General features: G+C 42.6%; 1 protein-coding gene across 1 annotated transcript in view; it reads right to left on the bottom strand.

The window, feature by feature from the left end:
* The window catches only part of Pkhd1 (PKHD1 ciliary IPT domain containing fibrocystin/polyductin), a 380,278-nt gene that overhangs the window by 345,406 nt on the left and 22,128 nt on the right, over positions 1–12,744 (bottom strand). The window contains exons 14-18 of the mRNA XM_038343811.1: positions 10,422–10,557; positions 6,871–7,066; positions 6,200–6,267; positions 3,359–4,960; positions 1,738–1,881 (exon numbers count right to left, since the gene is read on the bottom strand). Coding sequence (XP_038199739.1) covers positions 1,738–1,881; positions 3,359–4,960; positions 6,200–6,267; positions 6,871–7,066; positions 10,422–10,557 — 2,146 coding nt within the window. The remainder of the gene's footprint in view (positions 1–1,737; positions 1,882–3,358; positions 4,961–6,199; positions 6,268–6,870; positions 7,067–10,421; positions 10,558–12,744) is intronic.

Below are 12,744 nucleotides of genomic sequence, written 5' to 3' on the forward strand. Positions count from 1 at the left end.
CTGATGAGCGGTTAATTGAATGTTAGACCATAGGAGCTGGGGAGCTCAATAGTTCAGAATATTCGCTCTTCTTGCAAAGGACCTGGGTTTGATTTCCTGTATCTATGCAATGGCTCACAACTGCCTGTAACTCCAGTTTTGGGATCTGATGCCCTCTTCTAGCCTCCACGATCACCAAACATGCATAGGACGTACATGCACACATACATACATGCATACATGTATATATGCATACAGGCAAAACACTCACTGCCAGAAAATAAAGATAAATGAAACTGTACAACAAAATGAAAGCCTACGAAGTAATCATTGCTTCATTCCCACTGTTTCCTAACTCTTCCGTTTAATTTTACATTAAAGAAATCTTGCACACACTCTGGATGGACACTGTTTCATGCATCAGAGCCGTTGCAACAGATCAGATAATGTTAAAACAGCTCTTGCACCTTAGGTTTCTTACTATGGAGTTGGTCTCCCCTTCCTCGTGTTCAGTTTATATACCTGATAGTAACAGAAAACTGTTCCTGCAATGCTAATCTAGAATTTTCTTCACATTCTCTTCTTTACTCTTCTCTCTCCTCTCCCTCCCTCTCCCCTTCCTCTTCCCCTCTTCTTCCTGCCTAAGATGCAGTATAATTCACCATCATGATAGAATTACATCCCATGGAATCATTGCCCAAATTCAGGTGGAATGCCACATCCCCCACTTTATAGATCTAAACCCATATTCAAATTTCAGGGGGAAAGATGTGGGAAGGGGGACATGAACTAAACCAACACAGAGAGAGCGTATCTGTCCATGCTGAAGGACAGTGTGATTTCCAGAGTGCAAAGGTTCAGCACGTAGGAATATGCAAACACTCATCCGACTTAACTGAGGCTCTCTCAAAAGCAGCATGGCCCAGTGATAGTAAAGTCATTTCCTCCTGTGGGGAGTTTCCCCTTAAAGCTCAACAGGCAGTTACCACGTGTTGTGAAGCCTCAATCTTTGCACACTCCTTCTTCCCTCCATAAAGACAGGGCTTCACGTTAAGCAATTTATGTGATGGCCATCTCTGAAAGCATCGCGCTATCATGGCTTTAACTCAGCATTGAGGGAAAAGAGAACAATGTGACTGGCAAGTCTTACCTAAAAGAATCAAGGAGCTGAGTACAAAACCAATATTCAAGAGCTGCCCAATGAGAAGGCCATTAGCAGTCTTTTGTCTATGTGTATGTGTGTTCTATGCATGTACATGGTATGTGTGTGTGTCAATGTGTGTGCATGTGTATAAGATGGTATACTCTTCTAGCTGTGTGCACGCAATTATGTGTGGAGGCCAGCAGTGGGCTACAGGTGTCTTCTTCTCTGTCCACCTTATTTTGGGGAGCAGGTTAATTGAACCTAGGGCTCACCTCTCAGTCAGAGTGCCTACCCAGCAAGTTCTGGAGATCCACCTATCTCTGCACCTCTGCCCACTGCTGAGTCATAGTCATGAACAGCTATGGCCAGCTTTATCATCGGAGCAGAGGTTCTGAACACAAGTCCTCTTCTTACACGGCCAGCAATTTACCCACTAGGCCATCTCCTCGGGCCCTGGCATCTACCATTTGTGGTAGAAAAGAGAAAATTCTATCTCCAGCTGTTGTCAATACAGTACTAAAACAGAAACAGAAAAATCCAAAGACTATGATCTTCACATAAATGTGTGTGGTGTTTTTTGTTTGTTTGTTTGTTTTGTTTTGTTTTTTGCTCACCATCCAGGGGCAGAACCAAGCAGCTGAAGGCAGACACTGTTGCATTAGCCAAGACTTGGCATGGAGCACCACACACGGCAGCGGAGATCTTCCCTGGAGAAAATCCTGCTCCATACACATGCAAAAGCCTTCCTCCCAGGTAGCCTTCAGAGACAAAAATCCCAAGCTCGTTATTTAGGAGGCAAATCTTGCACACAAAGCTTAACCTTCACTTGCTCACTGTGCAATTTTCTCAACCCCCAAAGAAGGTGTGTTAACTGATCCCAGCATCTCCAGGTTCTCTGCTTGGCTCTCGTCTGCAGCTTGCTGTTCTATTGAGAGCTTTTAAGAAATGTAGTCACTCTGTTTAAATAACTAATGATGATTTATAGCTTTTAAATTTTCTATACAAAAATTTATTTCTATACAAAGAGAGCATAACATGGAAACAAAAGTTTAAGTTCCCGCAACCCCCTAAGAGAATCTCCAGAGAAATCCATGTATATCTTAAGGTTTCTGTGACTCATTCCCAAACTTGCTTTCTGTGTCTGTCTCTGTGTGTATGTGTGAGTGTGTAATGTATGTGTATATATAATGCATAGATACATTATATCAAAAGGGGTCATTATGTATATATTATCTTGAAACTCTGTTATTTACTTAAAATTACAGCACAGATATCTTTCTAAACCACAGATCCTGTAGCATTTTGATAGATAACTAGAATCTTACTATACAATTTTTCTCAGCGTGAAAAATTAATATTTAAAACCACCAATTAATTCTCTCTTTTCATCACTATTGATGAATATTACAGTAAAAACATATTTTAAGGTTTTTGGGTTGGAAAAACGAGTCCAGATAGCTGGGACACTTAGAGAGGAGGAGCTTCGGTCTCCCCCGCCCTCATCCCACTGGAGGGATGGAGGTGCTTCCCGAAGCACCTGCTGTCTCCTGCTGTAGGTGCTTTTTACAGTGCTCATTCACCCTAAATGATGGTGTCTCAGGGAGTAGGGAGAGGAGCTAATGATCTGTCCAGCCAAAACCCTTTATAAGCAAAGAAAACCAAGCTACAAATCACAATCCCAGAGAACTTAGACAACAATGAGGACCCTAAGAGAGACATACAAGGATCTAATCTACATGATAAGTAGAAAAAGACAAGATTTCCTGGGTAAACTGAGAGCATGGGGATCATGGGAGAGGGGAGAAGGGAAGGGGAGAGATAGGGAGGGCAGCGTAGAAAAATGTATAGCTCAATAAAAACAATTTTAAAAATTAAAAAATATATAATACAAATCAGCATATGTCTAAAATAGATGAATACATTTATATAATAAAATAATGAGCTTTAGCAAATTATATTATTAAATTTAAAACACATGTCCAGTGAAGTTGATGCATTAAAGTAAAATACAACAAATACTTAGGGAATATGTGAAATTTCTCTGATGGAAAATGAAGATAAATCAACAAAATGTCACAAAAACTGGCTTGAGGAAGAAGCTATGGCTACAAGAAGTCTCGCAGCTCTTTCTTCCTGCTACCCTACAGTGACGTTGGTGCCCTCCTTCCTAAAAACGGACAGTAACAGTTAATTCGTTTTATAGAGAGCGCGTTCTATCTTGTCTTCTCTACTTACCAAAGTTCTTAGTCACCGAGGTCACAGTCGCTCTCAGCTCCAGAATGAGAGCCGAAGAGGCCCAGCCTCTGCTGTGGTCATAGCCTGTGACAGGATACTCCCCAGCAGGAAGTAAAGGAGCCCTGCACCTGAGAACTGTACAGTTCCCAGAGACACCCACGCACGGTGACTTCCCAACGAAAAGGACAACATTTGCAGCTCCTGAGATCTGGGCGACTGCAAAGGTTAAGATGTCATGACTCCGTGAAACAGAAAGCAGTTCCGGAGTAAAGACACTACTGTAACCAATGAGTCCCGCGTGGCACAAAACTCCGTCCACCTCTATTTCCAGGGCCACAGAGCCACTTCCTTCAGGAACGAGGCACTGGATGAGCTCATAACTGATGTTCACTGTGAGACAAGCCCGCTGGCCAACATAGACAAATGTAACGTTCTGTCCCTTAAGAGCTGTGCCTTTTATGGTCAAGAGATTTCCACCGTGGATGCTGCAATTCTTAGGAAAATAGTCGAACACCTGAGGCGCAATGAAGAAGTTTCTAGAAACTCTATCCAGGCAAGCATATCCAGTGCGTGTATGAACAGCTGACAGGTAGTGGAGCCCTGGGGTCAAATCAGTCATCTGGCAAGCCACATGGCTGGTATTGAAGAAAGTTGTGTGGCAAGGACGCTGGTCATCCACAAACACTGTTGGTGCGGCATCAGTGGTACCTAACCTTTGGCATCGCATCAGCACCGTGGTTACAGAACCATTGAGGCTTACAGTCAAGGCATCCACAGTAGGCGTCACTTCTTCCTGCAGGAAGAGTGTACAGTTCCCTACACACTTGCTGGCCAGCCCATTGACCACAACTGTGACATTTAGAGCAAATGGCACTGCAGAAAAGTGGTCGCCCACCAGTTTGGTCTGGCATAGGACCGTGTGGCCTCTCAAACTCAAAATCACACAAGCGAAAGGGCCCGAAAGGTCAACATGAACTGACCTCCTTCTCGAATTGAAGGCCGTGCCCTTCACAGTGAGTACTGTCCCACCACACACAGAACCACGTGTTGGGAAAATGGCCCTTATCCGCGGTGACAACTCAAATTTCTGGGGCACTGCAGACATATTGGCAAACCCCATCCACTTGTGTCGAACTTGGAGAGGATAGACTCCTGCTTCCAAACTGTAGAGAGGAAAGGAGCACCCAGGCAAGCTCACGTTCTCGACAAAAGATTGCACTTCAAGGTCACATTTCAAGGTTCCAAAAAGAATGGCTGAGTCAGAAAGGTTATTCCCTTCCACATAGAACTGCAGGCTGTCGTTTGTGAGCTCTTCCCACAGAGCAGTGACCGCTGGTGTTGTGGCGGCTTCATACACGAAGGTAAGGCCCTTCCCCACCAAGCTTGGACCATGGAGGAAAGAAGAGTTGCCGACCCAGATCTCCACGGAAGAGGAGACACTGAGAACATCTGCCCCAGGTGACAGTGCAGCTGGCGGGGTCTCACACCAGACATTCCTGTCAGTTACGGTCACGATGTCGCAAGTCTGGTTGTCCACAAGTATCCAAATCAGAGCCCGGTCTCGGCCGAGTCCTATCCCTGCAGTGCTGAGGATGGTTCCACCTAAAGTTTAAACAAGGACGATACAAATTAAAAGCAACATTCTGGCCAGCAGAAAGGCTCAGCAGCTAAATGCCTTCACTGTCAAGTCTGATAACCAGAGGTCAGTTCCTGAGGAGGACCCACGTGGTGAAAGGAGAGAACGGAACTCTGACCTCTTCGTGCCTGCTGGAATGTGCTCAGAGAAACAGACACACACACACACACATACACACGGAGACACACACACACGGAGACACATGGAGACACACATACATAAAGACACGGGGGGGGGGGGTAAAAGCTGATATTCCAAATAGGAACTGCAGCCCTGTACAGATCTGATGCAATGAAGTGGTAAGTGGTATGCACAAATTTCATCCTCCTCGTGGCTAAATTTGTGTTCATTTGGTCAATGCTCAGGACAAAATTCACATAACAGCAAAGCAATTCAAATTGTTTGATGAGAATACCTTTAAATTTTTTGTTTATTTTTATGTTACATGTACGGGCATGTTGCCTGCATGTATGTCTGTATACCACGGTGTCCTGTGCCCGTGGATGCCAGAGAGGACGTGACAGAAGCTCCAAAACTAGAGTTAACAACACATGCGAGCTGGGAACTGAGCCAAGTCCTCTGCAGGAGCAACAGGTGATCTTAATCACCGACCACCAAACCCCCAAAAGGGATACTTTCTAGTGTTTAAGACAAAATTTTAGAATACCTTTGTATGTCTCAGAAGGCTCTACTACTCCCTGCTTATATGTGAATGAAAAATCCAATTCTTTCATTTTCTTGTCATCGGTTACATTGTCTGGCAGAACACTCTACAGGGCTCTTACTCTTCACTACTGTTTGTGTTTCTGTCTTTCTCCTTTGTCTTGCATCCTTAGAGGACGGCGGAAAGACTGAGGCTCCCCCTCCTCTCCTCCCACATGAAGTATCTAAAACAGGAGGCTGGCCCGTCCCTTCCTAGTACCTGCTTGAGTGTGGCGTCCACTGGATGCTTCGACATTTCCTGTAGGAATAAAAGTCCTCCCTGTCTCCTTTGCATTCTCTTTTACTTCTGGAACTCGCAGAGCTGAAGTCCCCTAACTCTTCCCACCTCACGAAAGAGCAGTGATCGTCTGAGAACGAAGGGAAATATCTCGCCCTGGTTCCCGCAGCCCTGCCCTCACCAGCTCATTAGTTCAGGAACGAAATCTGAATAGTCAGTAAGCCAACTTGCTGGACAAATAACATGTGACGTAGGAACCACTCACCCAGAAGAGACCCAGAGCAAGGCTCCACGCTGAAAACTTCAGTGAGGTACTGGATGTGGAGATCAACCCTAGAGAAAACAGTCCGTGTTAGAAAACACCCTGGAGATGAGCCGAACAGAATGGAGACACGCTTGTAAAGGGGGAAGCAAATGACAGTGACTCTGATCAAAGAGAAAAAAACAGTGGAGGGACGGGTGGGGCGCTGTCCTGGGAAAGTCTCAGGGGCGACATCAGTCCCACACAGGTTAGATACTTTCTAGATGAAGGAGAGAGAATTTCTAGAGAAAATATAGAGTAATTTGGGGGTACAGAGGAGATGAACGTGAGGCAGGAGACATAGTGAATTCAGTTATCACAAATCATTTATCCAAAGCCCCAGACACAGCCTTATTAAAGTGCTCCAGCACAGGCTTGCCTTCTTTAGGCAGAGGCCCACACCATCCCCACCTCCACTAACTTCCAGTTTCCCCTTCCCCACACAAGGAAGACAACATTTCTTATCTGTTAGTCTAAGGAGTGAACTGCCCACAAGGCTTCGAGATTCATTCGTATGTTTATAATTCTCAGACTCTCATCACCTCACTTTACAGGGAACAAAGAAGACACCCGACTCCAGGCAGACGTTCCCAAGTGAATTGCTGGCCACCAAACAGACCCACAGTCAACCTTACCCCTGGGCACGAATGCTGACTCCATTAATGAAGACTGAAATCGTGTGAATGCCAGTCGGCAGTGGGGGCAGCACCACCTCCAATCCCCAAGCTGTCTGTGTGAGGACCTGAGCAGAGGTGTTCTGCACACGGATTTGTATGTCCAGATCGGTGTAGTTCACCAGCCTCGCCATCCCAAGGAACAGGATCTCGCCTCCTGTATGAAGAAGACTATATTTACTTCTGGACCTGGGACCTCAACCACTTAGTCTTTTATGATTAAATAAAGTCAGCACTATACATTAGTCTCTAAGAATTTTAACAGCTCCCCATTTTTCTCATGAAATTTCTATAATTATTTAAACAGAGGAACAGCCTAAAACCTCAATTTTGCATCAATGTTGCAAAATTGAGACACTTATGCTGACTTTGATCCCTGGAAAGGCAAGTTAAGTAATTTGGAGGATCAATTGCCTTCCTTACCTACAAAACAATGTTCTGTGTCCTCTCCTTTAGCTACTACTTTTGTGCTAAGAAAAGTAAAAATCTACATCTCCGAGATGTACTGCATGATTTCAACAGGTCATCTACTTCCGTGTCATTACCCCATGAGATCCTCCCCCTGAGTCCTAGCTTGCTTTATGACCCTAAGATAAAACACTGGCCAAAGCCAATGTGGGGAGAAAAAGGGTTTCTTGGCCTCATAGGTCACAGTGAACCTTCAAGAGAAGCTAAGAGATTTCAATTCAGGAACTGAAGCAGAGGCCATGGAACACTCCTGGTTTATTTGCTGTCCTTGGCTTATTCCTTTCCTATATACCCTAGGCCCATCCTAGGGATGCCACCAGCCACAACTGGCTGAGCCCTCCTATATCAATTGTCTATTAATGCAGTGCCTCACAGGAGATTAGAGAGAAGACTTGGTGGCTAAGAGAACTTGCTGCTCTTACAGAGGACCTGGGTTTGGTTCTCAGCACATATATGGTGGTTTACAACTATCCATCACTCCAGTTCCAGGAAATCTGACCTCCATGGGTAACAGGGACACATGTGGTACCCATACATACATGCAGACAAAATCCTCACATGCATAAAATAAAATAAATAAATCTAAATAGAAATTTTAAAGAAAAGAAAATGAAGTGTCTCACACACACTCACAGGGCAAACTGAGTCGGCAATTCTTCATCTGAAGCTCCATATTCCAGGTGATTTTAGGTTTGCATAAATTATGCAGCTGAGGTTAATTATGATCCACTGTGCCAGTGAAATACAGCTAGCAGTTTAAAGTTGAGGAAACCTTAGTCATCAAAGTGCCATAGCTAAGCCGTGAAAATGGCAAACCCTGAACTCCTATCTCTGCTCTGCAGTTCAATGGTCTTTTGCTACTATCAGCAACTCTGCTTTTTTTTTTAAAGAAAAGTGTATATCATAAACACTTACCTCAACTCTTTCTAATTGAGATGTGTATTAAGTCCATGGCAAAGATGCTATGGGACACAAAAAGGCTTGCATAGACTTCATCGTCAAATAACTATCAAAACTTGTAAATAAACTGACAAAATTGTGTCGGTAGGAGTGGGTAGATGGCTCAGAGGGACAGTAATTGCCACCAAGCCAGATGGCCTGGGTGTGCTCCCTAGGATCCACATGGTAAAAGAAGAGAACCAACTCCATAGGTTGTCCTCTGAGCTACACACTAACACACACATGTGCACACACACACATACACACACACAAGTTTATTTAAAACCATGGGTTTTTTTAATTTTAAGTAGAAGACACATTATAAGAGTCAATTAACAGGCATTTCTATTCAAATTAGAATGTTCTTCTTCAAAGAATAACCCTGATTATTTAAATAAGAACATAAGGAGAGGCTGAATTATTGCACAGTATGGTACTTCAGATTCAATTTGGTAGATACAATCTCAAAAAGAGTGAGTGAAGTGGGGGCTTAATATTTAATTCTTAAAATTTTACAACTTGGTCTCAAGTCTTGTGTAGCACATTATCATTTAATCATTCAGTGGCTTGAGGGACACAGCTAGCTGGTTTTTAAGAAGAAAGGTATGTGCAGACACAGGTACATGTCTGGGAAAGAAACCAAGATGGTGATGTCTATTGACTAATCATCAGAAAAGCTAATCCTCAGGGAATCTACACTCCTTGGAAACATCCATAGGCGTGCAAGGAATGGAAGGATAGGACTGGAGCTATTGTTCATACTTAGAGAATAAACAAACATGCAGGAAGGACAAACTCAGTCTGCAGACAACCAGAGCCTTAATGAAAGTTAGTTATGCACCCAGTAGCAGAAGCGGAAATGCATGCCTCTGCTTCACACTCCCCAGTGCACCCTCAGTTTGGAATAGAGCACCCTAAAAGTCCATTAACCACATGTGTCTCAGAGTCAATGCAGTGATCCCAAGTAGAGGACACCACAGCTAATTAGATGAGACTGAAAGAGACTGCCTGTCTCAGCCGGGGTTTGTTTGTTTGTTTGTTTGTTTGTTTGTTTGTTTTTGCTTTTGTTTTTCAAGACAGGGTTTCTCTGTAGCTTTGGATACTGTACTGGAACTAGCTCTTGTAGACCAGGCTAGTCTCGAACTGCCTCTGCCTCTGCCTCTGCCTCCGGAGTGCTGGGATTAAAGGTGTGTGCCACCACCACCTGGCAAGATAAATTACTTTAAAAAATAAATATAGCTATTTCTTGGTATGCATGGACTGATCTTGGGGAACCCCTATCCCATGATACTCAACACCAAGGATTTTCAAGTCCTTTGTATACAATGAAGTATCTACATAGAACCTACAGGCATTTTCACATATACTGTAAATAGTATCTACATTACTTAAATGTCCCATACATTGTGTAGTATAATAGCTGTCAAATCATTTAGAAAAAATATCTAAATATTTTATTCTAAATATTCAGTACAGACACAATTTTTAAAAATATTTTCAACTCATAGTTGAATACACATATGCAGAATCTGTGGAAACGAAGGCCCACTATGTGGTCAAGTTAAATTAAATTGGCCTGAAGATGCCTCCATACCTAAGTAACAAACTGACATCCTGAAATATGAGTATATTTATGTGACATTAGCTGAGCCTCACCAACCACCAGATTAGCTCCAGCCAATCACGGATTAGCAAGTGATTGAATCACGATCAACTTTGAGGACTAATTGAATAGATGCATGATGGACTTCAATAAATATTTATTGAATACTAATGCAACATTCACATCATTTTCATGAGGAAATAGTCCCATTTCCACAGAGAAGAAATCAGATATAAGATTAAATTTTGACAGGTAACCTGAAAAAGATCTTTCATCTATATTACAATAAGTTGGATCCAGTGGGCGTGTCTGCAATCATAACACTCAAAAGGGTGTAACAAGTATTGTGAGTTTAAGGTCATAGAAATAGAGTTCCAGGCTAGTTGGATTAAACAGGGAGACCCTGCCTCAAATAAGTAAATTAAAATTCACAGTCTATTCATTGACTTTTAATAGGACTAAAACTGTAGGAAAGAACAGCTGGAGGTAACATGAATCTTACCTGTTATGCTGCTTCTGTTTCTGCTCAAAGACACAACCACTGGATTTAAAGAGGAGACATAAGTAAATGCTCTGGGAAGAACTGTAGAATGCTCTCCAATGATCACAGTCACATTTACAGTGTATCCATCTTTCCCCTGAAAAGCAATTTTAGAATTCAAATCTTAGCTGGATTTGAGGGTAAAGGAAAACTCTAAGCATAATCAGTAAAAATAAACAAATAAATATAAAAAATGCTGATCATCACATATAGTTTCTGCAGAGAGGCAAGAACTTAGACAAATGCAGTACTGAATAGTAGTGGCTGTGCCCTGAATGATAAGTAAGAGAAATCTGCACTTAACACACTAGTTGTTTCTGGGCCGTTAGGTGTTTCCGGAGTGTCTATACTCAGCTAAAATATCCATCAAGTGAGAGAGTAGTTTCAGACATGTAAATGCTCAGAAATTTTCCTCCTACGTTGTCTTTTGTAAGATGCAACTTAAGGCTTTTGGTCTCCCAGATAAATAATAACCAAGTGAATGAGACACCACTCTTACCCCTCAAGGCTCCAGATACATGGAGAAAAGTGTGGTAGAAAGAATGCAGGAGCCAAAGGATGGAGATGGGTACTGTGAAATGCTGGCTTCTAGACATGGTCTGACCACTGAATTCTTGAACTCATGGCAGCTGTGGTTACCCCACAAGACATAGGTAAAACAGAGTCCACCAACACTCCAGGATGATGGGGGAAGTGGTTCAGAAGGTTTCCCATCTGAGACCCTACCAGCAGCTAATGACTACTGGGGAATGTGGTAGTTGCTTTCTTCTGTGGTGTAGTCATTAGTAAGTAAGCCCCCCCCACACCCTATGCTCATTCAAGAAACCCTAATGAAACTCAATGGATCTTAAAAGAAAAGGGAGGAACTTGGAAAGAAAGAATCCAGAGGAAGTAGAATGGAGTCAAGGAAGGGTAGGAGTGGAAGAACATCATCAAAATACGTTATATCCATGTATAAAATTGTCACAGAAGAGGAAACAGTGAATCTATTAGTAAGAGAAAACAAGGAACAAAATAGAATCTACAGAAAAGAAGTCTAGAGAGGTCCAACCTAGATCAAAGCAAGAACAGAACTTCAGTAAAAAGAATGAAGGAATGAGGAAGTTCACTTAAAACATGGGGTTCCCTACTGCCCCTCCTCTCCTTCCCATGGTATCCTATCTCCCAGTGCTAGCAGAGGTCTCCTGAGTACCAAAGTCAACACAGGCCCCCAAATTTCCAGGTAGGCTGCCCACCCACTCAGAGTCTGCCCAGCCTATCCTCAATCACCCTACCCAAGCCTGTCACCATATTCCAGTACCCAATCTGGTAGAGGACCCCCAGCTAGACCAGACGCCACATTAGCTGCCAGAACTTCAACCCCCAACTCCAGTGGAAATGCCCTGCTCAACCAGAGCCATCCCAGCCAAAAGAAGTCCAGCCCAAAAATCAAGTGGAGACCCTCTATTCAACCACAGGCCGCTACAAGCAGAAGATGAGAAAGAAAACAGAAGCCAAGGAACAAAACACCAATCTAACAAAAATAAAAATGATTATAGACACCTAGACCTATAATCCTCCCCAACCCAGATGTGTAGATACCAGTACAAGAACACAACCAACAACAGCCAAGACAATATGTCACCATAAGAATCCAGCTATCCTACTACAGTAAGCCCTGAATATTCCAACACAGCTGAAGCATAAGAAAACAACCTTAAAAAACATTTTTTATGAAGCAAATAGAAGTTCTTAAAGAGGAAATGGCTAAATCCCTTAATAAAATCCAGGAAAACACTAAGAAAAATGGAAGAAATGAATAAATCCTTTTAAAAATCCAAGAAAAAATTAAGAGCTGAAGAAAATGAATAAACCTGTTTAAGGCCTGAAAATATAAACAGAAGAAATAAAACACAAACAGAGGAGATTCTGGAAATAAAAATTTAGGTAAGTGAACAGGAACTACAAATATATGCATCACCAACAGAATACTAGAGACAGAAGAGAGAATCTCAGGCACTGAAGATGCAGTAGAAGAAATATATACAATGGCCAAAGGAAATCTTAAATCTAAAAATTCTTGACACAAAATGTCCAGGAAATCTGGAACACTAAGAAAAGACCAAACCTAAGAATAATAGAAATAGAGGAAAGAGAAGAAGTCCATCTCAAAAACTCAGAAAATATTTTCAACATAAACAGGAGAAAAATTTCCTAACTTAAAGAAGGGCATGCCTACTAAGGTACAAGAAGTTTATAGAACAGCCAAATAGATTGAAACAGAAAAGAAAGCCCCTTTGCCACA

This window comes from Arvicola amphibius, chromosome 9 (genome assembly GCF_903992535.2).
Source record: "Arvicola amphibius chromosome 9, mArvAmp1.2, whole genome shotgun sequence".
NCBI lineage: Eukaryota > Metazoa > Chordata > Mammalia > Rodentia > Cricetidae > Arvicola > Arvicola amphibius.